The sequence below is a fragment of the Salarias fasciatus genome, chromosome 5 (genome assembly GCF_902148845.1).
Source record: "Salarias fasciatus chromosome 5, fSalaFa1.1, whole genome shotgun sequence".
NCBI lineage: Eukaryota > Metazoa > Chordata > Actinopteri > Blenniiformes > Blenniidae > Salarias > Salarias fasciatus.
Window position 1 is genome coordinate 13,618,362 of NC_043749.1, and position 27,389 is coordinate 13,645,750.

General features: G+C 45.4%; 3 protein-coding genes across 6 annotated transcripts; 2 read left to right on the forward strand and 1 right to left on the reverse strand.

The window, feature by feature from the left end:
- The first annotated feature begins 550 nt into the window (after positions 1-550).
- usp4 (ubiquitin specific peptidase 4 (proto-oncogene)) lies at positions 551-13,325 on the forward strand. Of its 2 annotated transcripts, none has more exons than XM_030091283.1 (22): positions 551-743; positions 1,938-2,065; positions 2,195-2,325; positions 2,514-2,640; positions 2,763-2,908; positions 3,478-3,539; positions 6,146-6,292; positions 6,968-7,085; positions 7,194-7,367; positions 7,464-7,622; positions 7,827-8,051; positions 8,227-8,310; positions 8,437-8,531; positions 8,627-8,809; positions 9,047-9,273; positions 9,359-9,556; positions 9,635-9,705; positions 9,788-9,903; positions 9,992-10,141; positions 10,725-10,828; positions 11,052-11,140; positions 11,430-13,325. In XM_030091283.1, the coding sequence occupies exons 1-22, from the start codon at positions 592-594 to the stop codon at positions 11,550-11,552; spliced, it is 3,009 nt and encodes a 1,002-aa protein (XP_029947143.1). In that variant the 5' UTR covers positions 551-591; the 3' UTR covers positions 11,553-13,325. The 2 variants fall into 2 exon arrangements, with proteins under 2 accessions (XP_029947143.1, XP_029947142.1); XM_030091282.1 differs by having other exon boundaries at positions 6,146-6,284; positions 6,957-7,085.
- A 305-nt stretch (positions 13,326-13,630) lies between these two features.
- On the reverse strand, positions 13,631-15,600 carry gpx1b (glutathione peroxidase 1b). Its single transcript, XM_030091284.1, has 2 exons — positions 15,306-15,600; positions 13,631-14,238 (listed from the first exon to the last, which is right to left on the reverse strand). Exons 1-2 carry the CDS (start codon positions 15,516-15,518, stop codon positions 13,888-13,890), a joined length of 564 nt encoding a protein of 187 aa, XP_029947144.1. The 5' UTR covers positions 15,519-15,600; the 3' UTR covers positions 13,631-13,887.
- Positions 15,601-16,525: 925 nt separating this feature from the next.
- Positions 16,526-26,953, forward strand: fancd2 (FA complementation group D2). Of its 3 annotated transcripts, none has more exons than XM_030092727.1 (44): positions 16,526-16,659; positions 16,780-16,840; positions 16,918-17,052; positions 17,128-17,195; positions 17,326-17,432; positions 17,528-17,588; positions 17,672-17,724; positions 17,807-17,885; positions 18,028-18,152; positions 18,223-18,310; positions 18,387-18,491; positions 18,581-18,681; positions 18,761-18,872; positions 19,121-19,156; positions 19,307-19,453; positions 19,527-19,661; positions 19,736-19,867; positions 19,949-20,056; positions 20,171-20,280; positions 20,361-20,415; positions 20,534-20,653; positions 20,742-20,815; positions 20,910-21,050; positions 21,314-21,414; positions 21,503-21,618; positions 21,689-21,797; positions 21,877-21,975; positions 22,054-22,148; positions 22,259-22,402; positions 22,496-22,612; positions 22,831-22,959; positions 23,046-23,164; positions 23,280-23,390; positions 23,629-23,759; positions 23,853-23,952; positions 24,109-24,231; positions 24,341-24,434; positions 24,580-24,651; positions 24,774-24,812; positions 24,893-24,967; positions 25,399-25,473; positions 25,567-25,713; positions 25,791-25,892; positions 26,578-26,953. In XM_030092727.1, the coding sequence occupies exons 2-44, from the start codon at positions 16,780-16,782 to the stop codon at positions 26,662-26,664; spliced, it is 4,338 nt and encodes a 1,445-aa protein (XP_029948587.1). In that variant the 5' UTR covers positions 16,526-16,659; the 3' UTR covers positions 26,665-26,953. The 3 variants fall into 3 exon arrangements, with proteins under 3 accessions (XP_029948587.1, XP_029948588.1, XP_029948589.1); XM_030092728.1 differs by having other exon boundaries at positions 18,387-18,446; positions 18,644-18,681; XM_030092729.1 differs by lacking the exon at positions 16,526-16,659 and having other exon boundaries at positions 16,823-16,840; positions 16,920-17,052.
- Positions 26,954-27,389: the final 436 nt, after the last annotated feature.

The following is a 27,389-nucleotide window of genomic DNA, read 5'->3' on the forward strand; positions in this document are numbered from 1 at the left end:
CTTTCAGGGGCATTGCTGATTTTTAATGAAAGAAAATGTGTCAAATTCAATTTAGGCCATGTAGTAAATTAGAGCACATTAACCTTTAGATACTGTTTCTGGATAATTCCATTTGGGTCCCCATTTTATCAAGTAATTCAGTTATCATTAATCAATCTTCATTTGAATAAATATTGGTTTCTAAGACTCTAAAAAGCTGAATATTAAAAAAAAAGGTGAAGATACATTTCAATCAACAGTAAATAATTTAGAAACTGAATTTACTGAGAATTTCTAGTCAATTATTTTTTTTTTAATTATTTTCTATTTCAGTAACGTTGATTGGACCTTTGGCATACTGTTTTTTATATTGCGGGAATTTTTTTTAACGAGTTCCTGGTATATATATCATATTTTCCTGAAGAAATCCTTTATTTACTGTTATCATCACGTGTGCGTTCATAGCGGCTGCTTGTAGCAGTGCTGCGGACTGAACGCTAGGAGGCGCTGACAGCTGTTATCCCCAGAGTTGCTTCAGTCGTAGAAGAAGAAGATTTCCTGCTACCAGTAGCCGAGCCAGCAGCGCGTTCACGGTACCGGCACACTGGCTGCATGATGGCCGAGGGAGGCGGACCCGAGTCGGGTAACGCGGCGGACTCCGACTCGGAGCCGGTTGCCGCACAAACGCCAACACCTTCCACGGAGTCTCAAAAACAGACTATAGGGTTACTTCTGAAAAGAACTCTGCGAAAGGGTGACGAATGGTAAGTGGCGGTATCGGCCGTAGGTGAGCCTGCCAGCAGCAGTTAATGAAGAACAGGAAATGCTAACAGGCTAAAGCTAGCGAGCTAATGACAGCGATAGCGATGGTTTCAAGTGAAAATGAAAGCTATGCTACTGATATTTTGGAAGATTAGCACAGCTAGCTGCTAGTTAGCCCATCTTAATATCGGTCTTGTGTAAGTGGTGCCTTTGATAATTGGCTTTCGCGTTAGCCGTATTTCATAAAATCTTGTACCTATTTGGGTAATTTGTGCAGTCGCTGACTCGTGTTTTCTTGTCATAAGTTGGGTTGCATTAGCTAATGTTGAGCTAATCGGCTAGCATAGTAATTTAGGCCCCGAAGTCAAGTGTTGGGCTCTATATCTAGTCAAACCGGCTTCTGGCAAGGGAGTTGATCAGGAACTGGGTCTGCTGACAGGATTAATGTTTATTGATATTACCTGCTTGTCGAGACGGGCCGAGTCAAGTTGTATGTTTTTTCTCCTTAAACCGGCCACCTGTGCTGGCAAAGATAGTTTCGGCTTCAATGGGCCCGGCCTGTTTTATCAACCAATGCGATAAAAACACTGTGTTGAACCACCCCTATCGCTAAAGTATAATCTCTGGTGAGCAAGCGTTTGCACAATATGTCTCCGATTTAGTCGGATGACCAGGCACTTATGTCAGATGCTAGCTATAAAACGAATGTGTTCATGCAGCTATTTAAGTGAGTCAGACTCTACCTATAGATTGTGTTTCATGATGCCTGTGATACTGAAGGTGTGTTTTCCAACGCAAACAGGGATGTTTAGCTTCAGAAAAATGTCTGGGTGAAAATGTAAACTTTTCATAGGTAATTTTACTGAAACTATAAAGCAATTTCATTTTTTCCCCCACTTATATTCACGTCAAATGAAAATAGCCTATCTGTGAATACTTGCTACTACATACTGACAAGCCTATTAAGTAAAGGAGATTCTTTAGATGAGATTAAGTTAACTTAGCTTGCTGTTACTATATCTGCAAATGTTAAGGCAGTTTGGTGTTGCGTAATGTTCTTGGACGGCTTGGGCTGAATACTGTTTTTCTTTGTACCCTTTTTTGTCCAAGTATGTAAGCTCCAACCGTGTGCACTTTTAGAAGGAACAACGAAATATCTCAGTTTGTCTTCACTTTCAACTGCTGATCTGTTTTAGGTATCTAATAGACAGCCGGTGGTTCAAGCAATGGAAGAAGTATGTCGGGTTCGACAGCTGGGACATGTACAATGTTGGAGAACGCAGCCTCTATCCAGGACCGATTGATAACTCTGGACTATTTTCAGGTATATTTTCCAAGAATTCTTTTAGTAGGTAACTTTGATTGCTTAGCTCAAAACAAGCTCAACACAACATCTTAATATATTGGTTCTCCTGTCTGTGATTTTTTTTTTTTTTTTTTTTCCACCCTAAAGATCAGGAGACTCAGGCCCTGAAAGAGCACCTGATAGATGAGCTGGACTATGTCCTTGTTCCCACTGAGGCTTGGAATAAGCTTCTCAGCTGGTACAGCTGTCTTGATGGCCAGAGACCCATCGTCAGAAAGGTAATGCTGTTGAGAATTGTTGTCCCAAGGCTGATGAAAACAATCCGTAATCTGTAGAATGCACCAATGCCGTCATACATCCCCCCCTTAAAAGGAGACGCAAATAAGCAAAAATTAGTGACGTGGGTGCTTAGATCCTAATGTTTTCATGAACATATTGGGTTCTGAAATGGGTCTGTCTTCTTCAGGTGGTTGAACATGGCATGTTTGTCAAGCACTGCAAGGTGGAAGTCTATCTGCTGGAGCTTAATCTGTGCGAGAATGACAACATGGACAATGTGGTCACACGTCACTTCAGTAAAGCTGATACAATAGGTGAGTTGACGAAAGGAGTATTTCCTGTTTTTTAAATCCGTGTGCTGACATTATACATGAGAAAATGACTTCCTTCTTCAACACAATAACTGTGATTTCTATCATTCCCTCCATGTTTCTAGATACTATTGAAAAGGAGATGAGGACCCTGTTCAACATCCCATCGGAGAAGGAAACCAGGCTCTGGAACAAATACATGAGCAACACCTACGAGCAGTTGAACAAACCGGACAGCACTGTACAGGATGCCGGTCTCTTCCAGGGACAGGTAATGTCGATCTGTGTTATTCAGATAACCTTGGGATCACTGATACACAACAGTCTACTAACATACTGGTGCTCATTGTGCATACATAATTTATTTGAAGGCATTCCACAAAGGAACAGGAACATGTGCCTAATGCAGTGCAGTACATTAGTTCCGCAATAAAATATGTATTGTTGTCTTCATAATGTGTCATTGTTGTGGAACGGTGGGGTCTTCTTTGGCTGCTCAGCAGCTTTTTGAGAGACTTGAGTTTTCAATAGTGTGGCACTGCAGAGAGGTATGGAAATATTCTGAAGGCATGAAAATTTTTTTTTTTTCTCCCCAAGACAAGCTTATGGAATCCTAATCTGTTCAGGTAGTTCTAAAATGCACTTTAATGCATTTTAAATGGAAATTGAAAATTAAATAAAACAGATTGATTCAGTCTTGCCGCACCTACCTGCAGATGATGATTCGCCTCATGTGACAGATGTATCAGAATAAAGTCTTGGAGATGATATTCTGACATGAGTCTGCTGTACAAGCCTGATTGTGATTCCAAATGTTTTTTGTTTTTTTTTGGTTCATAGGTTCTTGTAATTGAGCTGAAGAATGAGGATGGGACATGGCCCAGACAAGCCTCCTATTCAAAGTGAGTAAACTTCTTGTTTTTGTTTTCTGTTCTGCATTTTGCCACATGCATATTAAGGGTCATACAAGATATGGGCTGAACGATTTTGGAAAATATTCTAATTGCATTTTTTTTTTCAATATTGCAATTGCGATTAAATCTGTGATTATTGTTCCAAGGTCCTCTTCTCATGTAAATTTTAATAAACACAACCAATAAATCAGTGTGTTTTATCATAAACGGTATTAGATTTATTTAAAGTGCAAATTGCAAAAATAAAAACAAAACTGTGGCTTGGCCCATTAAACATGTTTAACCAATTTTTCACATGTAATGAAACCTGATATGTAAATATGGACTGCACTTCTTAAGCACTGTCTGAACGTTACAGTCTATAAATATATGTATTAAATATAGAAAAATAAAACTCACTGATCCTGTCAGTAACATCACCCATAGAAAAGTGCAGGAAAAGAACAAATGTCTGCTTTAACCAGTTGGACATTTTACAGGGAAATCAAACTCCCAGTGCAAAATCAAATAATGTATGTTCTTATTAAATCTCACATTGAACAAAAGGATTTACAGTATTATGTTTACTCGGTAACAGCAGCACACAAAATGCTAAAGTGCACAGTGAGTATGGCACTGTCAGCCAGAGAGATTCCTCTGTATAGTTCTTTGCACCTTACAGATGTTTAGCTAGGTAAACAAGCATGTCAACTTTTGCTGGTTTTAAAGATGAGCGAGTGCAAGTCTCTGTATTCCCTCCAGTGCTGAAAAGACGCTCTGACGGAGCACTTGTGGCAGGGGCACAGAGATACTTGTGGGCCGTATTGCATAGGTGTGGAAAGTTGATCTGGTGCACCTTCACCAGGCTAATGGGTCCTCTTCTCCATCAATGGCAGGAGTCATGAGGTGCATGAGGTGGAGCGCAGGAGGCGCTGTAGATGCCGCAGCAGTTATCATGTTACTAACCTGGTTAGGTGCATGGCACGCCTTACTGATTTCAGTCCTAAGTCGGGTTTTAATGGCAGGAATGTTGTCTGCAGTGATGTACTGTGTGGCTGTGGTTCAGTGGGGAGAGCAGTCGTCTTGCAATCGGGAGGTTGTTAGTTCGATTCCTGTCTCCTCCTGTCTGCATGTCGGAGTGTCCTTGCGCCTTGCATGGCGGCCGTCACCACTGGTGTATGGATGTGAATGGGTAGATCTGTTAATGCAGAGGAAAAGCGCTATTTAAGTGTAGACCATTTACTGGGTTTTGAAGCTGGGGTCCAGGATCCAACATCCAAAAGCTAATGGATGCTGTGGTCATTGTATTTATCACTGAGATCCAAGATCTTGGTTTTGATTGACCTGCTAGTCCTTTTGGTCTTCAGCCAGAACAGATGTGGTCGGAAGGTTAAGAACTAGTTTATAGAGTAGAGTTAAGAGATACTCACATACTCCTCTCCTGAGAGAGCATCTGTAAATTCTAGAAGAGAATGCAGTGTTTTGTGGACAGACTCCAATACCTCAATACCCTGCCAGGTAGGGATGAGGGAGCGTGTGTATCGGTCACCTGACGACACATTTGAGCTGCTCTAGCACCCTGGAAACCATCATTTCTTCAGACCCCGTCTTGTTGGGTATTCAGTGATGAGGCTGTGCTCAGGAAGTTGGAGCTTCCTTTGTGCTTCAGTCATTGCTGCCTTCTTCTTCCAATTGTGGGAGAAGTGCCCCACCACCTTTTCGCACAGTCCCATGGCTCCTGACACCCTGTTGCCGTGACAAAGAAACTCCACTGTTTTAAGCTCCGCTGCCACTTTCTGTCTGCACTGTTCGCATTGCTCAGATATGGCAAGCTGACTAAAACATGTGCATGAGGGTTGTCTGTACCGCGTGTCCATTTTGTTCACCATAGCCGTAAACCCAGGCCCGGTCAGTGTACTAATGGGCATCGTGTCTTTGGCTATGAACTCCGTTATTGCTTGAGCTAATTTTGTGTGCCGTTTTGAATTACATTCATATGGAGTAACACTTTCAAAGAGTTGAGTCAGTGATCCCTGTCGGCCGGTACTTACTTTACTGGAAGTTAAAGCACTGGTTGTTGGCGTTCTTGCCATGCAACTTTCATATAAGGTTTTTTGATGATTTTTCTAGTGCTGACACAGATTCGTAGTGTTACCACGTGAGGTAGACTGCTCCACTCGGCTCTTCTTCATTGGACTCAATGGCGGTTGGCAACTACTTCTTAGAGCCATACCGCCACCTACTTTTCCAGAATGGGTCAGCGAATAAAGCGCTCCACTCGGCCAGCTCACTCTCGAGTCGCACCAGATCACATGACCAAAACATGGGTCAGATCAAACCGCAGCCTTTGCGGTTAGCAAATCTCGTTTTGTCCTTTTGTGATATCGACAAATTGGCGACGCCAATGCAATTAATCGTTCGCCCCTTTACAAGATTAAACAAGTTTTCACCAATTTTGCTCCAACATATAATTTCTGTGCAGTGTATGAATGCTCTGAACTAATTTTGTCATGTTTACTATGACAATGAAAATTGAAGATTGAATTGAATAGCTTAAAGAAATGTGTTGATATGAAACATGTTTTTTTTCTCTCTTTTTTTTTTTTCCTCACTAGATCAAGTACAACCCCATCCAGGAACTTCACTACCTCCCCAAAACTCTCCACCAACTCATCCGTCAGTATCTCCTCAACAGTAACCAATGGAGACAGCAACTGTAGCCCTGGATATACACTCAACAACAGCACCTCCTCCAGCAATAGGCAAGAGATGGTTTTTATTTATGATGATATTACTGCCGATTGGCTCATGCTTTGAAGTTCCCCTCATGAAAAATACACTGCTTGTCTTGTCTTTTTTTTTTTTAGCAAATGCATGCTCATTGCAGCTTTTGAAATGATGTTTGTATTAGTAAATCGTATGCTGTCTAGCAAATATTTCACTTAAGAGGTGGTCTGGTTTGCTACTAAATGAAAGTTTTTTTTCACTTCAAGTAAATTTTTTGTTTTGCTCTTGTACAAACGATAACAAATTTTCAGTCTTTTTAATTTAGTTTTTCTGTCAGGGAGTCTGCACAGGCAAGCTTCATGCTCACTTCAAAGCCAGCAACACTTCTCATGTGTCCAGGCGAAGTATTGAACTGTAACTGTAATAATGACAAGTAGAACAAGAGGTGGTGATATAGTAATATTGATAATCTCATTTTTAGTGCCTTGTAAGTTTTACCTAAAATGCTTGTATTTCCTGTGGTGAGTTACTATTATTTGAGTGATTGAGCTAAACTGGTATATTTGAAGACTTTTTCTCAGTACATACACACACACACACACACACACACACACACACACACACACACACACACACACACACACACACACACACACACACACACACTATTGGCTCCATCACCATCAGTAACAAATCTGTTCCTCCAGCAGATTTGGGGGCTATAATTCCTACAGCTCCTCCTACAACTACAGAGAGTCACAGTCACAGCCCGGCCTGTGTGGTCTCAGTAATTTGGGCAATACCTGCTTCATGAACTCTGCCCTCCAGGTAAATAAAATAAAGATCATGCACTTGGAGCATCTGTTCATAAAATCACTCGCCATTTTAGTTGCGTTTTATTCTCATGTACTCTTGTTTCTTCCTCTTTTCCTGCAGTGCCTCAGCAACGCGTCTCCACTCACAGAATACTTCCTCAATGACCAGTACGAGGCAGAGATTAACCGGGAGAATCCGCTGGGAATGAGGGGCGAGATTGCCGAGGCTTATGCAGATCTGGTAAAGCAGATGTGGCTGAGCCGCAGCAGCTATGTGGCCCCGCGAACCTTCAAAGTGAGTCGTCACGCAGCTTTCTGCCAAGGGGAAATTTACCCTGCCAACATCAGTCAGGAGTTACAGAGTTAACATCTTCCTGTTTGTGTTTTTCAGACGCAGGTCGGTCGCTTTGCTCCCCAATTTTCAGGATATCAGCAGCAAGACTCGCAGGAGCTGTTGGCCTTCCTGCTCGATGGTCTCCATGAAGATCTGAACCGTGTCAAGAAGAAGCCTTATCTGGCCCTGAGGGATGCAGAGGGCCGTCCAGATGAGGTATATGTACACGTTTGTGTAAAATATGGGGGGCATTTTTCACAAATGTGTTGAAAAGATCTGATATGAACGGTCTTTATGTGGCGTTTAGCTGTTGTTTTGATTAATGAAAAATCATTAAGATCGTTATTTCACAGTAAGAAAAGAGGAACAGGTCTTTTTAGCGTAGTTTCTCATCAAAGTTTGTTGTTTCTGAAATTACAGATAGTTGCCAAGGAAGCCTGGACAAACCACCGATTGCGCAACGACTCGATAATCGTTGACATTTTCCACGGCCTCTTCAAATCCACACTGGTGTGCCCGGAGTGCTCCAAGGTGTCGGTGACCTTTGACCCTTTCTGCTACCTCACTCTGCCTCTGCCCATGAAGAAGGACCGTACAATGGAGGTTTTCCTGGTGCGATCGGACCCTCAGTCAAGACCCACGCAAGTGAGTTTGAAAACAAACCCCGAGTTTGAACTTTTATCTTTGATTAAACTGATAAGCTCCTGCTGATAAAAATGCTCCTGTATTTGTGTCTGCAGTAGATTTCAAAACATATTTAAAGAATCTGTTCCTACTATAAGATGGTCTTATGTGTTTTTTTTTCCTCTTTCTGTTCCAGTATCGAGTAGTGGTCCCCAAAATGGGCTCAGTAACAGACCTGTGCAGCGCCTTGTCCAAACTCTGTGGAATCCCTCCAGAAAATGTCAGCACCTTTCCTTCTTCACCACTTTTTTTTTTTTTTTTTTTAAGTTTACCGAAATATACATGCTTTCACTGAGGTTTCCATAGATGAAACTTGTGCTAAGTTTTCTTTTGACTTGTTTTTCAGATGGTGGTGGCAGATGTTTACAATCACAGGTTCCATAAGATATACAGGCGAGATGATGGCCTCAACCAAATAATGGAGAAAGACGACATCTTTGTGTAAGCGTGATATTTGAAAGTAAAAAAATATTCCAAGTATAGGCGTTTTTCTGTGTTTTCAGTTCATTAAAGATGCTTGGTGCTGTTCTGTGCAGGTACGAGGTCCAGGAGGAGGACAGCGAGAAGATGAACCTGCCTGTGTATTTCAGAGAGCGCCACTCCAAACATGCTGGAAGCTCCACCAGCACCATGCTGTTCGGCCAGCCTTTACTCATCACCGTGCCCAGACAGAACCTCATAGCAGACGTTCTTTATGATAAGATTCTTGAGAGGATTGGGTAGGTACTTACACTGGGTGTGTTAAAACTGAAGCCATGTTTGACCTACAGAATCTACATGTTTGTGTGAAGAGATAAAGAGGAGGGAGGCATGTGAAGCTGATGATGTTTTGAACAAGGAGGCATTCAGTGAGAAATATTTCAAAAGTGAATGATTTTACATTTACCACATACATTGTCATGCAGTTTCTTCAGGCTGCTTTTTCCTGATTAAATGTCACTATTTTGATGTCGCAGACGCTATGTGAAACAATCCCAGAGCCCCAACAGTGAAAGCAGGGCGTCCGCCTCAGCCACCTTCGCCAGCTGCAGCCAGGCCCCCGAATGTTCCACGTCTTCGACTCTCAGTGCCGGCCTGGGAGGCTGCGGCAGCCCCCTGTCAGACGGGGCTTCCTGCAGTGCGAGCTCCAGTAATGGCAGCAACCACTCAGGGACCTGCAATGAGACTAATGGGCTGTACGATGGTAAGAAGTCAACGCAAACATCCGCTCAGCAACACGGCGACAGCAGGAAGACTCAGGAAGTGATGCTGCTGTTGGGTGTCTTCAGGTGAGGAGGAGGCCATGGACCACCAGGTGAGTCCAGAGCCAGAGAACGGACAGTCCGAAGAGGAGGAGGAGACCTCCGACCTGGACAATGGCTCCAAGGAAGACACGGCCAAACTCTTCACTTTCAGCATCGTCAACTCCTACGGAACGGCCAACATCAGCCCGCTGCCTTGCGATGGAAACGTCCTCAAACTTAACCGTCAGTGTTTATATTTGCAATCCGCGCTCGCTGTGAGAACGACTTTGTGCTCACGCAGCTCCTCCTCTCACTCTGCAGCACATTCCACCGTGGCCATCGACTGGGACGCCGAGTCCAAGAAACTGTGCTACGACGAACAGGAAGCGGAGGTCAGTGGGTCGATGCAGATCTGCCCGTCACGTGACGCACAGTGTAAACGGCCTAACAATGTTTGTTTATAATTCCGCGCAGGCTTATGAGAAGCACGAAAGCATGCTGCAGCCCCAGAAAAAGAAGGCCACCGTGGCTCTGAGAGAATGCATTGAGCTGTTTACAACCATGGAGACGCTGGGAGAGCATGACCCATGGTGAATCATCATCGGCCTCAAACACAGTCGGAGCTCCAGTTTCACACCATTCTTTCCTTCGTGATCTAAACTGTTGTCGTCTTCGTAGGTATTGTCCAACATGTAAGAAGCACCAACAGGCCACAAAGAAGTTTGACCTGTGGTCGCTGCCGCGCATTCTGGTCGTCCACCTAAAGCGTTTCTCCTATAACCGATGTTGGAGGGACAAGCTGGACACCGTGGTCGACTTCCCCATCAGGTATGAAGTAAATTCTCTCGCTGGATCTGTTAGTGAGAGAGCGATCCGTTCCCTTTCGCCGCACCTTCAGGACGCATTTCTCCCCTCTGTCGGTTCTAAAATATTGCTCGTCAGTCAGATCACCTGGAAAAAGCTGCATCAGTGAGACTTCTACACTTGAGGGAGCTGTAACATCAAATCCAGTGGAGGAAGTAAAGGAGGAAACTTGTACTGGACTTACAAGAAAAGGGACTCCTGTTACCTGGCGCCAGTCTGTCATACCTCAGAGCCCGTGTTCTTCCTGTCCTTATCTCTGATTGTGTAAGAGTTCAGACAAAGCCCTGCACCTTTGTGTGTCATTAACTCGTTGGTTCAGTTAGCAAAGTCCGCAATGTCCTTCATGTTAGTTCTGTTAAGGAACTTGATTCACCAGAAACCACAAAGCAGAGAATATGTTGAAATCCTGTTTTCAGAACAAGCTGAGTCATGCTGACTCAGGATGGCTCCTGCACGGTGTTTTATTTGAAAGTTTATTATAGGAGTGAGGATTTTTCTTTCTCCTTTCAGCCATGCAGTCTTGGCTGACGGTGTGTGTCTTTCCCAGGGACCTGAACATGTCGGAGTTCGTGTGTGACCCGAAGGCGGACCCCTACGTCTACGACCTCATTGCCGTGTCAAACCACTATGGAGGAATGGGAGGGGGTCACTGTGAGTGTTGCTCCTCTCTCAGGATTATTCTCAACTTTTTGCACTAGATGAGAATTTTTCAGCCGCTGTAGTTTTCTTCACACACATTCATCCCACCACTGTTCTCTGGAGACTGGAGTGTTTATTTTATATAAACATGAGTGATGAGAATTTGATCTCTCCCTGGCTGAAGCAGCGCCAGGTTCGCGCGCCTTGTTTACACCTCCATCCCTCTCTCCGACAGATACGGCTTACGGCAAGAATAAAGTGGATGGAAAGTGGTATTACTTCGACGACAGCAGCGTCTCGTCAGCCTCAGAGGACCAGATTGTGGTGAGTTGTTACTGTTTAATGTTGAAGGCTGTGAGAGAAACAGTTTGACCGGATGTGATACGAGTGTTGACACAGATTAGCTTGAAATATTGTTTTTGAAATGTGTGAAGTTGGTTAAGAAATCGTTGTGAAATCGATAACAAGAACTCGTAGTGACTTTTGTTCTTTGATACTCCCGTCGCACATCAAGAGTGTCTTTAATCCGTGTGAAGGTGTGAGAGGTTGAGTTCCCGGTGTCGGGTGTTCCCTTTTCTCCAGATGTAATCTCATCCCTGTCCTCCTGTTGCAGACTAAAGCAGCCTACGTGCTGTTCTATCAGCGCAGAGACCAGGAGTCTCCCTCCAAGCCTCAGCCCTCGGCCTCGTTGGGAGGGGCTCCCGAACCCGCCGACGACCACATGGACACAAACTGAGGGGCCGCGCCGAATCGCATATGGCAAATAAAGACACTCGGATGCGCACACACATACACAAACACACACACACACACACACACATCAAGCTACTTTAGTGAAAGAAGATTCCACGGACTAAACATCATTAATCCCACTTTCCCCCGTATTTCATTTGATTTCTGTCGTGTTTGCTGTCGACTAGACGAGCGAAGAGACTTCCTCCCCGCAGCCGGTGGCCTGCCGACCTCTCACCATCATTGACCAGTCCCGGGACTAAGAGTGTGAACAGATCCAGATCCTGTTTGTGGACGAACAGAATGTCAGAGTGCCGTCATGCATGTAGATAAACAGACGTCTCCGTTTCCCACAACAACCGTCAGAACTATAGAAAGCCAAATGCACATGTTTCAACCAAAGCGTTCCAGGGTGTTTCTGATCAGCTGAGATGCGAGCAGGTCCTGAGGCCACGCCTGCAGTTATCTCCAAAATTCTGGCTGTGCAGACGTTCAGGCCGAGTCCCGGCAGTGGTGAGCGAACAGAGCAATACAGAAAGCTGCCAGCAGCTCCGGGCCTGCTGGATCTGTCACAATCCAGAACACAGAGGAGGATGGCTCTCATTACCAGGCTTTTTTTTTTTATCATAACATCTGGTTGTTGGTTCATGTTTTCAGCCTTCTTCATATTCAGCCATCCTTTTTTTTTTTTTTTTAAATTTTCATTTGTGTAATGCACAGCACGGGCTTTGTTTTCTCTTGGGCCCTTAACTGACGAGAGGAGTTTTACCCTGCTAGTATTATTTTTTTTTCTAATCACATTGAAATAGCGGCCTTTCGATTCCTGCAACCTGACCAAAAGGGGGCACTTTGAATTCTCCAGGACTGCATCATCTACCTGCTTCTGGTGTGTCTCGATGTGACGGAGCCGTGTGATCAGACCTCGGCGGTCTGTCTTGAGCTCCAGCATCATTTTAATGTGTCTTTTTAAGCATTATCTGATTGCTGCCTGAATCGGACCCCCGGCTCTCCTCCCAACAGCTTGTCCTGACGACTCGTGTACATTAACGCAGCTCTGTATCCAAACGGCGATGTTTATTTGATATCTTCAAAGCACACTGAGTGAAGCGAAATAAACTAGAATAAAAGTGGTGCTTTATTGACAATACTTGAACTCGCTCTTTATCGGAGGCCCGATCTCCGCATGCCATCAGATAGAGGGGGGCAGGAACAGCAGTACCTTAAACGCCATTCTCACTAAGCGCCGGCGGCTTTTCTTGCTGTGATCTTAGTATTCAGCTGTTGAGTAGAAAACATCAGAAGTCCCTCCATTCTCTTCAGATTTAAAAAAAAAAAGTTACAACAGCTATCTGGAATGTGAGGGACTGATTAAGAATTAGATTGCTTTTTCTTGTTAGTGAAACATTCTGTTTGGTAATGGCGTGTGAACAGGGCGGGGCCTCAGCGTGCCGTGGCTGCCGGTTGGCCCTGTCCCCCAAACCTAAATATATTCATTCATGCCTTTGAATAGAGAAGCTTTACTTCATATCTGTAATCCAGACTTAAGTGAAAATTCAGCTGTATAAATCCAAATCTTTTCTCCCCACCCTGAAAAAAAAAAGAAAAACACAACAGCAAATCAATAAAATTGAGGAAGATGTAAATAACCACACTATTATAAATAGGTGTATAAATTCTTGTCCTCATATTTATCTTATTGCTGGTATCTGCAGTTTCTTTTTGTTTTTAAAATGAGAATTATTTGAATTCACCAGGACAATAAAGACTGGAAGCCTCATCCGGGTGCCTGCTTTGTACTGACTGTTTGTTCACTGAACCTTTGATTATATGAACCGTCGTTGTGAAACAACCACCTTCTTGCGAAATTACCTCGTATTTGCAGGTGACGCAACCGTAATAGCCTGAAGTTTCTGCTGACTGGTGTGGAAAGGGGGAGCGTGCACTGTGATTTTCTGCAGCCGGGGATGAAGCAACACGTTGACAACGTATGATCAGCTTCATTCATCCAGCCTCTATATCAGTTCCCACCTGGGTGAAGGTGAAGGAAGATTGTTTTCTGGTATAAAGAAGCAGTCAGACAACTGTGATAAAAACATTTATTGGACCTCATCTTTCCTCACACCAGCTGTGCTTTACGTGCACCCGTTGAACCGAGAACGTCCTTCCTTTTCACATTTCATCAGACCAACTCCTCACAGTTTGGTTTCAGAGCAGGTCTTCACACAGTAAAAAGAGAGGAAAACAGCCATCAGGAGCAGGAGAGCACAGGCAGCGTGGGAAGTGTTGGACGGTACGTAGCAAAGCTGTGGACGAATAGTGCAGAGAGGAAGCCGTCTGGGTTATTTGGCCTGGGCGAGGAGCGTCTTGATGTCTCCATCGATGTCGCTGGTCAGGAACCTCCGGCTGTAGCGCTTGAACGGGACTCCGTCCGAGCCGACGAGGAACTTCTCGAAGTTCCAGGCCACGTCGTTCCTGCACACCGGGCTCCAGATGATCAGCTTGGGGTCGGTGATCAGGGACGAGGGGTCGTCGCTGGGGGCGGGGAGCTTCTCCCTCAGGAACACAAACAGGGGGTGGGCGTCTTTCCCGTTCACGTCCACCTTCTCAAGGAGCGGGAACTTCGGCTCGAAGCCATTTCCAGGACGGACGTACTTCAGAGACTGCAGGATTTCCTCATTCTTGCAGTTCTCCTGCAACGTTGATCAGTAAACAATGATTTTCATTTTTATTCTTTTCAACCAGGAAGAAGAACCAGGAAAATCATTCTTGGAAATAGTCAACATGTTCTTTAAAGAGTAATTTCATCTTTAAAATGCCAGAAAAGTCTGAATTGTGTTGGATCACTTCTATTTTGGGAACCAAAAGTATCTTATCCTGAGCAGCAGTCCCCACCTCAGAGATACTGACTTTATCACAGAGGACCAGCCAGAGACGGCTGGAAGAGACTGAAACGGATGTTAACTATTCTTCTGTTGAAGGAGTTATCAGAGACTGACTGCAACTCACCGGCACAAAATCAGTTTTCTATTTCTAATCTTCCCAGTAACCATTTATTATTAGAACATTTACCAATCATCACCAACTGTTTTCTTTTCTATGTGGAAAATACGATGAAGCATTACCAGGTTATTATAGTTGGCAGGGATTGATCAACTTAACGAACTAATCCAACCACATCTTCTGGTTATCCTCAAAATGAGTCACATCTGGGTACGGCCACAATTCAAGTCAAGACTTTAAACCTTTTCATAAGCAATTCTTCTGACATAAATAGGCTGCTTTACATCCACGTGCTTTATTTGTGTATTTTAAAGACTTTACCGAAATAAAAATTATAAAGTCATTTCTGTCAGTATTTTTCTTCTAATTTCATACAAAGTACTAGAAACTATTACTGTCTATCCTGTTCCTATGATGAAAGATAAAGTTTTTTTTTTTTTTTTTACCTGGTGGCGTAACTGAGCGAACCTCAACTTCCTCTTTCCCGGAACGCTTTCACAGCTCAAATGTTCAGATGAAAACATGAAATCCCTTTATTATCTTACAGTTTAACCTTTAACTAGTGAATGTAGTGAGTCAAAAGGAGCATGTTTGTTTTAGTAACTGATTGAATGAATTGATTGAAAACCTTTCTCTGTCAGGAGGAAAAATCATCTTTAAAATTATTTTTCAGAAGAAAAACAGAAGAAATTGAGACACTGATACAAAATAAATACAGAGAGTATATAATCGCCTCCTCTGGGCAGCTTTCACTCACCTGGTGGCCGAACTGGTTGCAGGGCACTCCCAGGATCACGAGCCCCTTGCTGGCGTACCGTTCGTGGAGCTCGTTCATCTGGGTGTAATCCCTGGTGGTCGTACCTCAGAGGGACGCCACATTCTCAATGAGGACTACTTTGCCTTTCAGAGACGAGAAACTAAGCGTGTCTCCATTGAGGCTTTTGGCTGTGAGGTCGTAAAAGGTCGACATTATGCCTGACAGTTTCCTTGTCTTGAGAAAGACAGCGCGAGACCTCGGAAGAAGCTGCTTCCAACACACTCCTCTCGGCGGCGGCTTCTCCTTTTATGTGTGCAAAGAGCTCGCGGTGCTGTCAAGAGAGTTCACTCCCTCCTATCCACGACACTGTGGGAGGTAGCAAAATCATTGGAGATTGTTTAACGTGGAAAGTAAACGACAGCAGTAAGTTGGAGAAAAGCTACATTAAATGTTCACCATCAAGTTCAAGCTGTGCAACTTACTGATTTTGTAATGTTACAAGTTTGAAAAGGAAAATCCCCACTTAACAGCATTCACAGGACAAGCTTGACGAGTGAAATCATTTACCACTTAAGATGAAGTTTGTTTATTTCTGTGTTCATCATTATAAAAACCTATTGGTCATTGATCATAACGTTATAGTTTTATTATTTTTCTAAGAGCATTTTGTGATTTTCTTGCCCAGTATTTCTCTCCAAAGCTCACCTTTTCGTCCATTTTCACCTTTTGCCTCTTTCCTAGAACAAACAAACAAACTTAACAAAAGGTCAAGGAACACGTGAACCTGTGGATGATGTAACATTGAGCAATACAAGTAAAACTACAAAACATTTCCTACAGATACATTTCCTGCTTTACTTAAATGTTGAATATGATCAAAAATAATAAAAGCTTTTTTGAAAAGTCTGTTTACTCTTGCTTGGTAGTTTTAAGTTTTAACAGTGCTCTTAGAAACAATTCACAACAATTTAAGCGATGCTTAAGGCGAAGGGTTTTTTTTTTCTTTTTTTTCAAAAGCAATCTGAAAAGCCACGAAGAAGACGGCACAGGGCTGGATACAGCTTGATCAACTTATACTCTTTGATGCAGCTGCGGTTTGATTCCGTTCGTTTTCATACACAGCGTATCCCGTTAACATTTCCTCATACTTGGTACGCTGAAATCTTAATTCCGCCTGATAGAATCCTAAAATGTGTGGAAAACAAGCACCCTCACTGTGACGCACTGACTTCAGTGGCGCGGAGATTTGTTTAGTAACTTTGGTTTCTGAGCCTCTCCGCCTGTCTGTGAAACGCGTGTTGCTTTTATCGCTTTTATTAACTCCGTCAGCTCACAACTTCAACTGGACACAACGGTATTGACACAAATAACTCCATGCTTGTGTTGTACTTTTTGGGACGGGTGTAGTTCGCACGGTCGTTAGCTTGGAGACGCTAACCTGCTTTCACTCGTTGAACTTCTGTGTTTCCGTCAGATGATGCGTAAAAAGCGACGATCCTCTGCGGAGAAAACGGAACCAACTGACACAACCACGAGTAAGTTTCACATCACAAAAAACACCATAATTAAAGTCTGCAACGTGAGGTTCTTGTCATCCATTTTTATTTTTAAGAGGCAAAGAAGAGTCGCACGAACGGCCGTCAGTCTAAACAAACCGTCCCTCAAGAGACGACTGAAGGTGTGTTCGGTGACTTTCTGAGGAAAGCGGGAGTCACCCTGAAAACCGGCGGAGCCCCCAACGAGATCGGTAAGCAGCTGCCAGCCCAAGTCTGACAGCCTGCCAGGTCAGCAGAGGGAATCAGGTCTGTGTTTCCTCCTCCAGCTGTTGACCAGGTGGTTTTCCAGAAGCGGATCCAGCAGCAGCTGCAGAAGAGTCCCCGGTACCCCGGTGTGAGTATAAACCCCCCTCAGTCCTCACACCATCCAGCTGGTTTAACGTCTTCTTAAAATGCCTCTCCTGGTACAAAATCCAGTAAACAAAAAAAGAGGTTATTGATCATGTTTTATATTTTTTGAGCAGATCGTTCAGGAGTTCATCACTGGACTGGAGTCTTTTATAGAAGACACCGAAAGGTTCAGGAACTGTCTCCTTCCATGTGTTCCACAACTGTCTGATGGAGACTCAAGGTAAACGTCACAGACACACCCTGATGATGAAGATGATGATGATGATGGCGATGATGATGATGATGATGATGATGAGCCTCTGCTCTGTGCTGCAGCTCTGCCAGCTCCTTCCAGGAGAGCCTGCTGCGAATGCTGCTGGGCGTCGAGACGTTGCAGGTAGAAGACAGAATAATAAACCTGCAGGTTATACCTGGGACATGTGAAGTGTGTATGTGTGTAACTTAACAATCTATTTTCAGACTTCGATCATCAACACTTTGCTGGAGAAGCTTCCCGAGTTCATGTTTGACAGGTCAGCAGTTTCCACCTTTACACCACTTACTGTAAAACGTTTGCATCTTCATCTGAATGTGATCCTGCTTCATGGCCCTCAGTGCTGCTGACGGAGGTCTGGGCGTCCCGCGCCTGATCATCAACCAGCTGAAGTGGCTCGACAGAGTCGTGGACACGAAGGTAAAAAAACCTCTGTGACGACACATTTGGCTGCGTCTTCGGGTATCAGAGGCGTTAAGCAGCATTGCAGCACAGCGATTACACGACTGTAAAACTGAGTCGAACCTGAAGCTGGCTTCTCTCTTTCTGCTCCTCCTCTCAGGATTTGGCCTCGAAGCTGATGGAGCTGGTGTCCGTGGCGCCTGTAGAGGTTCAGCACGACATCATCACCAGTCTGCCAGAAATACTGGAGGACTCCCAGCACGACGCCGCCGCCCGCCAGCTCCAGTACGTTCGCTCGCCGTCTCTCTCCCGTCGCTCCCCTTGTGCAGACTTTCAACATCCTCGCTCTCTGAAGCTCTCTGCTGCAGGAGAACACCCAGCTGACCGTCCCCGTCCTGGACGCCCTCTCCAGCCTCAACCTCAGCTCCTTGCTGCTGACGGAGGTAGAACACACACACAAACGCACACACATGCATGCTCTCAAGCTGCTGTTGTTTTTACATGTCTGCGCTCTCTCAGATCCGCGGAGGTGTTATGTCCACCCTGGCTGCCGTGCAACTGGAGGACCTTCCTGTTGTTGTGAATTTCATCCTTCACTCCGTCTCGGCTTCGGACGCTTACGAGGTCTTTCCCACGGCGTTTAATGATATTTGTTTCTAAAGCCATGTAATCATTTGATGTCGGTCAGTAAGTGGTGTGTCTCCCTCCTGCAGGTGGTGTGTAACCTCCGGAAAAAGCTGGAGCTGGAGCAGTGTGTCCTTCCTCTTGTGCTGCAGGCCTCTCAGAGCCGCGTGAAGAGCAAAGCAGCAGCCGCGTGAGAAACCAGATTCCAGTATTTGTAACTAAGCAGCTTCCTGCGTCAGGTGCTCATGGTTTTCTGTGGTTGTCATCAGGCCCACCTCCTCGTCGACGGCCGGCGGCAGTCAGGACAGCGTGGTGTTGATACTGGACAGCGTCAAGTCTGCAGTCCGATTCCAGAAAACCATCTCTGAGGCCTGGATAAAGGTACGGAGACGATGTGTTTATCTGTCACTCCTGCAGTGGGAAGAATCCGGGGAAAAGCTTCAGGGTGGTGGAGAGGAGACACAAACACACTCCACTAATCTGTTCTTACAACTCTTATTTCATTAATTTAGCGCAATAAATGTTGAGTATTTCCTGATTCTAACAAGTCAACTATTTTTTTATTTCATCTTTCTCAAAGTAGAAATATTAGCGTTGCTTCCAAAATGTTCTGTGTTTTCTATTATCAGGCGATCGAGTCTGTGGATGAAGTGGAGGACCACCGGGTGAGTTCAGCTTTGGACTTTTCCAGCAAGTTTCATCTAAAAAAAAGTGCTTTTTTTCTTGAGAGTCAAGATGTAAGACCTAAAAATGTTGGGTCAAAGTTAGGAGACTGACACTACATCTTACTTGGTCTTTGGTTTTGTTCCTGTCAGGTGATCGATCTGCTGGTGCTGTTCATCCTCCACTCCACTAACGCCAACCAGAGCCGCCGCGCCGCCGAGAGGCTGCTGAAGGCCAAAGTGCGGACTGGACTGATCCAGGAGGCTCTGCTTCAGAAAACCTTCAGGGACTTTGCTCAGGTGGCTCCGACATTCCTCCACACAGGATTTACTGTCAAAGGAAGAGTATTTAACCACATGGCTGTGATGGCAGGTGATGCGGGGCCAGTTTCCCTCCATCCTGGCTTTATCCCAGAGTCTGCTGCGCTCGCCCGACCCCTGCGTGGCGCCGTTTGGCGCCCAGATGTACCGACACGCCTTCACTGCGTTTGATTCCTACTGCCATCAGGTGGGCCGGAGGTTAGACCCTACGCTTGGATTTCTTTGCGCAAAGACGTCAGAATAATGAGTCACGGTCTGCAGGAGGTGGTGGGCTCTCTGGTGACCCACGTGTGCAGCGGTGTTGGCGGCGAGGTGGACATGGCTCTGGAGCTGCTCTGTGGCCTGGTTCAGGAAAAACCGTCAGAAATGGCTCTGTATGCTGTTTTTGCCAAGGTAATGAATCAGTAAGAACACCGGAGCCTGCAGATGTTCCTTATTGGAAAACAAAAAAAACCCTGAATATGTGACAAACAGGGAATCCTGGACTACATGGACAACCTCAGCCCCCAGCAGATCCGCAGACTCTTCCAGTTCCTCAGTAGACTGGCTTTCGGGCAACATCAGCAAGGATCCCACATTCAGGTTGACGCACAGAGACACAACACACTCCATAACCCCCACCCCCACCTCCACCCCCACCCCACCCCACCCCCACCTGCCACCAACAGCGGCGTGTGTCCTGGTCTCTCCCCGCAGGACGACATGCACATCGTGATCCGCAAGCAGCTCTCCAGCACCGTGCCCAAGTACAAGCGCATCGGCATCATCGGCGCAGTGATGGTAGTCGGCAGCATGGGGGCGCTCCGGTGGGGGAAACGCTTCTCCTTCATCGCTTCAAATCCCTCCGTCTTCATCACGCTGACCCGTCTTCTGCTTTCTGTCTCAGGCCCAAATTAAAGGAATCGCAGAACGAGCCGCTGAGCCAGGAGATGTTAAGACAGGTGAACACACACACACACACACACACACACACACACACACACACACACACACACACACTGAATGAAGCTTTGACAGCAGCTGGTCTTTGGAAGATCTCACTGAAGCGGGTGCCTGCAGGTGACGGGCCTGCTGGAGCTGGTGAGGTGGAGCAGTGAGAGCTCCCCCGAGGCTGCAGCCCTGTATTACGACGAGCTGGCCAACCTCATCCTGACCTCCGCCCTGGACCCTCAGGTGCAGGTACGCCTGGCCGGCCTGCAACGCTCTCCTCATCGCTGGGTGTCTCAGATCAAACTGAAACACGCCGCCTGTTATTTTTCATCGACAGGAAATGATTGGAAAGAGTGTCTTAAACGACTTTGAAAGGGACTTTGTCGTCGACCTGGGTCCAGAGGTCAAAGGGTGAGCAGTGGATGTGAAGTTTTTATTTACACTCTCAATGAAGATTTATTCATATAGATAAATAAGATGGATCCGTCTGGCCTGTGTGTTTCAGCTCTTTCCCCTTCCCTCCTCGTGTCATGTACAATCTGGATGAAGAGGAGACTCAGGGGGGCATCGCCATCAACCTGCTGCCCCTGCTGGCCATGGACGTCCAGAACAAGGAGAACCAGAATCCGATGAAGAAAACAAAAGAGTCAGTTGAAGGAGATTTTGTTGTTTTTCAACTCATTCAAATTTACTTTTGAGAAATGGGCAGAAATGGAGGAGGGACACTCAGCTCCAACTATTTTGCTTTAACTCAGTGTTAGATAACGTGTGTTTACAGGAAACAATTGAGAGCATTGATAAACCTTACTGTGATCACAGGCACAACCAAACCCTGAGAAAAGCTTCTAATTTTAAATTGTATGTTTTATTAACTGGCTTTTGTACTGACTTCTTGTCCTTTGGGAGCAGACAGGTGTCTCCGCTCTGCTTGTCTCCTTTCTTCCGTCTCCTGAGGCTCTGCGAGGAGAAACAATATCACGCCGACCTGGAGGAGATCGACGGGCTCCTCGGTGACGCCTCCCTCTCAGATAGAGAATCTCCTCTTCTCATGGCTGCAGAATCATCTCATCTCTCTGTTTTCATTTCGCTGTTTCCCAGGATGCCCTCTGATGCTGACCGACATGGACGTAGTGGAGAAGATGGAGAGCATGTCTAAAGCTGAGAAAGATTTCCTCTGCACTCTGCTCTTTCACACCATCAACTGGTTCAGAGAGGTAACTGCTTGTGTTTAACAGACTGAGGAGTTTTGATCGTTCGGACGATGAGACGCTCGCCCTCTCGCAGGTGGTGAACGCCTTCTGCAGCCAGAAAGGCACCGAGATGAAGATGAAGGTGATGACTCGCCTGCAGAACGTCACGTACCTGCAGACGCTGCTGGAGCGCGCTCTGGCAGGTTTGTTCCTGATGCACTAATGGAAGGACCGAGTCTTCCCAGTATGTTTCAATCAAAGTTTACTATCTTTATGTTCCAGGAACGCCGGGTTTTATTCCACCTGTTTGCAACTTTGACGGAGAACAGACAGATGGGATTGTTCTCAGCTCCTCTGCTCAACTGAGTAAGACAAAAAAAGGTAAAAAATACATATATGTTTGTTTAGTGTGCGTCTACTGTTATTGAATCTCTGATGGAACTCACATATGTTTTGCAGACGGGACGGGAAAGAAGAGGAAAGCCTCCAGCAAGAACTCTTCTGACAGGAGCTCCCAGCTCGATGACGGGAACGAAGCAGAGGAAACTCAGCAGGTGAGCACTGATCCCACAACGCTGATTAAAAACACACGCTGTGGTTTAAAATGACAAGAATGTCAATAAAGTGTAATAAAAATAAAAAAGGGATTGTGCTCGTGCTGCAGGAGCAGCCTGAAAAGGAGAGCCGGCCGGGCGTGAGCCTGGCGGCCTACAGGCAGTTCTTCCGGGAGCTGGACCTGGAGGTGCTCAGCGTCCTGCAGTGCGGCTTGCTTTCCCGCTCGCTGCTCGACTCAGAGCTCCACACCGACGTAAGAGAAACACTACAGATCATCCCTCCACCCCAAGATCACCTCATTGAAGGCTTTTAGTGCACAGATTGACTTATCGCCGTCATTTTGCAGGTGCGAGAGGAGGTTCTGCTGGGTCCCGCTGAGCTGGTCTTCCTGCTGGAGGACATGCTGCGGAAGCTGGAGTTCAGCCTGACCGCGTCCCCAACCAAGAGAGCGCCTTTCCTCAAAGTAAGCCGCAAGATCCTGAGAGGGGAAAACCGCTCTCTAACAACACGATCAGTGAATTCTAGTGAATTCATAATTGGTCATTTACTTGAGGACTCATTACTTTCATTCTCATTACTTTGGACTGAGGTGTGATGAAGTGAAATTTTCCATGATATGATTCTTCCATCACGAGATGGAAATAACTGCTATAGAACCTAAAGGACCGTCTGTTACTGCAGGGAAGGACGGATAAGAGCGTCGGCTTCTCCCACCTGCAGCAGAAGACGTCCAGAGACGTCGCCTCCTGCTGTGTTCAGCTGATGCCCGCCCTCTGCTCACACCTGGAGAACTGCCACAATCATTTCCAGGTTCAGCACCCTGCACCCTCTGAGCTGTTCAGCAAATGCCTCCTCTCCTTGTAGCTGCTCAGTGTTGTGCATTTTTCCGTTCCCAGACTGTGCTGTCAGAGAACAAAGGCGTTGTGGACGGTCCTGCCACCGACGCGCAGGAACACCAGCTGATGTCCTCCTGCTACCAGCTGCTGCTCCAGGTCCTGAACACCACTTTGAGCTGGTGAGGCCGAGCAGATCTGGTCACTCCAATCAAGCTGGTTGGCCTTTTCGTTTTGTTTTTTTTTTTGTTCCTAAGTTATTGGAGTTGAGCTTTGCTCCTGCTGTGATCCCTGCAGGTCTGGCTTCAGCCAGCCAGGACAGCGGGGCTTACTGAAGAAGGCACTCGGGGTTCTGGCCGGACGACTCAAAGAGGGAGAGGCTGAGTTGGCTCTGGAGCAGCTTGCAAAGTGAGCAATTATAACATCAGTGACTGAGGATTTCTTCAAAATACTTGTCTTTTGTTCAGTACCGAAAGAGCCTGATTCTCTAGAAGAAAAGCTTCATTGTCAATTGTAGCTAATTACAATTAGAAACCGTCACGCTGAGAACTGTTATGCAGCAACCGAGCAGAGAAACATGTTGACTTATTTATTTTGTTCCTGTGTGATAAAAGATTGAATATTTCTCTCTTTTTTTGGGATTCAGACACAGTTTTGAGTACCTGCTGAACTTCCGCAGCACGACGCCGAGCCTCAGCACGGCGCTGTGTCTCTCTCAGCTCGTGTCCACTGTGTCTGAGAGGGGAGGAAACGCTGCTGCCTACAGAGAGCAGACCGGTCAGCCTCATATGTCTCAGTTTAACTCACAAATCCACAATCTAACAGACTTTTGATTGTAATTTCCATGTTTGGTTTTTTTTTTCCTCCCAGCTTCCCTGGCTCGTGGTTTCCTGACCCAGAGCTGGGTGACAGCCAGCGGGGAGCGAGAGCGAGGGAACACATTCAACAAAGCACTTCATACTCTGCTGAGGTGTGTCAGAAAATGGCCCATTTGTTCTCCACAAACTTAGAATTAATCTTAAAGAGGAGCAAAGTCTTATAAAAATCCATCTGGTTTAGAGGCTGTGAGACTTATCGTTTGTCAACATAAACTGGCTTCTTAGAATGATGACCTGCTTTTCTGCAGCATCTACCTGGAGCACGCTGCCGACGTTCTGAAGGCAGTGGAGGAAATCGCCGGGCAGGGAGTCTCTGAAATCCTCAATGCTTCAAAAGACGAGTGCTCCGCCTCCTGGCCCACCCTCAACAGGTAGATCCTCGCCTTCTCCTTCAGTCTGCGCTCGTCTCGGGCGAGCAGAACCGACCTGAAGCTTCTTCTTATCCGATCGCTCTTCTCGTCTTTTTCTTTCCCCCCTCAGACAAACCTTCCTGGTGTTTTACAAAGTGTTGATGGCGGAGCTGGAGAAAGCCGCACGCAAGATTCCTGCCTGCAAAATGAATGACAGCAGTGAGGTTAGCCCCTAGTGGTCACTCTCCTCAGTACTTTACACTAAATGGAACATTTGTAAAGGTTATTTTTATTAAAACATCTCTTCATTGGCTGCTTTTTCTTTTGCAATCAGCTGATTGAAATCGTGTAACCTGTGTCCTGCTCTAGAGTCAGTGTGAGAAGCTGCTGATGTGGAACCTGGCCGTCAGAGATTTTCACATCCTGGTCAACCTTGTTAAGGTACGATCACCTGTTACTGTGGTCACAAGGCAGTAAACGCATCACTACGTCATTTAGTGCAGCAAACCGCTGCGTGTCGTGGTCGTGAGGCTCATCTGCTCCTGTATTCAAACTTCTTGTAGGTGTTTGATTCACGACCAGTCCTGAACGTTTGCCTGAAGGTGAGACGCGCTGAACGTTCACTTCGCATCCGTTTCCATCTCACATCTTTTTATCAGTTGATTGTAATTTTGTCTCCCAGTATGGCCGCCTCTTCCTGGAGTCTTTCCTGAAGCTGGGGATGCCGCTGCTGGACTACAGCTTCAAAAGGCACAAGGTAAACGTCACGCAGCTTTACAGATACAGCGAATGGTCCTTTTGGAAAAACTGTCCTTCCCACATGTGCTTTAGACGCTCATACGCTCAGACGTTTGAGGACTGAGTCACAAAAATAATTCGGATCAAAGTTTTATATAAGCCAAGACAAATTCATCTGAGCTGCACAGTATTTGATTTAAAATATGGTTAAAAGGCTTCTTGTATTTGTAATGTGATTTTAATCACTATGTTTTATCAAAGCTTTCAGTTGTTTAAACGTGTTTTTTTATTGAAGCTAATCCCAAAAGCAGATTCCATGAAGGTACAAACACTCAGAGGGAAAGTACTTTTACACTTATTGTTCTAATTTCAGCTCCTGTGTTCCTGTATATGATTTTAAAATAAGGCCTAAAAAAGAGCTGACTGTGTGTGACGGACTTTGTTTTTCAGGAGGACGTCCAGAGCCTGCTGAAGACCTTCCAGCTCAGCACTCGGCAGCTCCATCACATGTGCGGACATTCAAAGGTTAGCCGTTTGTCACCCAGTAAAGTTAAATCAAACGCAGATCGGCCAGGTGTCTTCCGTCAAAACTCTGGAGCTTTGTCGCAATGTGCTCAGATTCATCAGGACACCAGCCTGACCAACCACGTCCCGGCCGTGAAGAAGAGCCTGGAGCTGTTCATCTACCGGGTGAAGGCCATGCTGACGCTCAACAACTGCCAGGAGGCCTTCTGGATGGGCAACCTGAAGAACCGCAACCTGAAGGTACAGACACATCCAGCCTGGGTTTCTGTGAATCCAGAGTGCCGGCTTTTAACGAGACGTACTGCGACGTCCCACAGGGTGAAGAGATTCTTTCCCAGAGGTCACAAGGAAGTGATGAGGAAGAGGAGGAGGGAGAGGAGCAGCCTTTATCACCACTACAGGAAGAGTCGGAGGATGAGGTGCTTCTTTAATACAACTTTAACGCTGTTGTTACTGCTACTCCGATGAAAAACTTTGATTTGCTGGACTCCAGTCCCTGATGATTGGTCACATCCACCTGCTCCTGACTCTGTTATCTTTGGGACTCTTGAGTATTTTTCTAAACCTCAGCACAGATTCGGCTTTGAGCCCAGGTCAGCCTGACCTGTTAGGATGGTCAACACCACCTGCTAGATGATAAGACTGTGATCGCTGAGCAGAGAACCAGGAGAAAACCCACACCGACCCATCAGATCGAGGACTTTCTCACTGTGAACACAGAGCCGTGACTCCCGAACATCATCACATTTGAAAGGGATGATGTGGAGTTTTCCCAGTTCATCAGTGTTTTGAAACGATAACCTGGGAAGTGCTGCAGCGGGGCCACTGAAAAATTAATGTACTTTGTTGAAAAAAGTTAGAAGGACCAATTACGCAAACAACAAAATGCTGAGTCAACACGTCTTTTAACAATGTCTGTCGGTTGAGAGGCAGTTGTAACTGTAAGGCTGATAAGATAACTGACTGAGGGCTCCTGAATGCTTTTGATCAGTGGCCGACACGGTTAACAGTTTAACCGTTTGATCTCGTGCTCCAAGGCTTTTTGACTTAATGACCAACGTGTTCGTAACCTCGTATCTCCTTGTTGGAAAATGTTTCCTGCAGACCCTGGACAGCGACGCAGACGACGTGAAGAAGACCAACAGAGGCGGCGAGTTGGAACAAGCTCCAATTTCAGATGATTCAGAGTAACGATTCTGAACGAACGTATGTTAACTAAAGTATGCAAAGGTTTTTTAATGTTTGTATTTTGGTTGAAAATGAGGTATTTCTTCAGTTCCTGTGAAGATTTAGACACAGATTTACTTCACAGTACACAGTAATTCATACTTATTTTTGTTCTCGTCTTCTCACATGGAGGTAATAACATTTAAGAAAGGCTGTCAAACTTGACAGCATTTTATGTACTATTTTATGCACAAAAAAGTGTCATGTAAAGTTTGTCCGGGAATTTAATAAAATGTCCTGATTTTGACCTCGACTATGAATATATTTTTTATTTTTTTCACTAGAAGATCATAGAAGTGTCACAACATAAATAACCTCATCGACACTGCGTCATGCTTCATTGCTCAATATGCATCCCTTCAATATGGAAGCAAAAACCAAGAGAAGTTCATCTTTTTTTGATTACACCTGAAGTGCATAACTGTAGTTTCAAAATTTTGATCAGGATGGTATAACATATAAAAATGGCTGCATGCAAGAGCACCGACTTTTTTTTTTTTTATTATTTTTTTAAATATTAACTCAAACAAATGAAACTAGTTTTGAGACAAATACGCCACAGTACACCGACCCAACACTGGGGCCTTTGTTCCTCTTTAAATCCCATGAAGTGCAACAGCGCTGATTAGCATGAGCCTGAACATGACAGAAAATCTACAACAGATCAACAACAACAAGGGGTGTCTGTA

Excerpts from the sequence above, each read along its gene's own strand:
- fancd2 (XM_030092727.1), top strand. The coding sequence starts at position 16,780 with ATGATGCGTAAAAAGCGACGATCCTCTGCGGAGAAAACGGAACCAACT. Across the intron at positions 16,841-16,917 it reads ACCAACTGACACAACCACGA|AGGCAAAGAAGAGTCGCACG; the intron begins GTAAGTTTCACA and ends TTTATTTTTAAG. Across the intron at positions 19,454-19,526 it reads CCTTCAGGGACTTTGCTCAG|GTGATGCGGGGCCAGTTTCC; the intron begins GTGGCTCCGACA and ends CTGTGATGGCAG.
- usp4 (XM_030091282.1), top strand. The coding sequence starts at position 592 with ATGATGGCCGAGGGAGGCGGACCCGAGTCGGGTAACGCGGCGGACTCC. Across the intron at positions 2,066-2,194 it reads TAACTCTGGACTATTTTCAG|ATCAGGAGACTCAGGCCCTG; the intron begins GTATATTTTCCA and ends TCCACCCTAAAG. Across the intron at positions 9,904-9,991 it reads CTGGGAGAGCATGACCCATG|GTATTGTCCAACATGTAAGA; the intron begins GTGAATCATCAT and ends TCGTCTTCGTAG.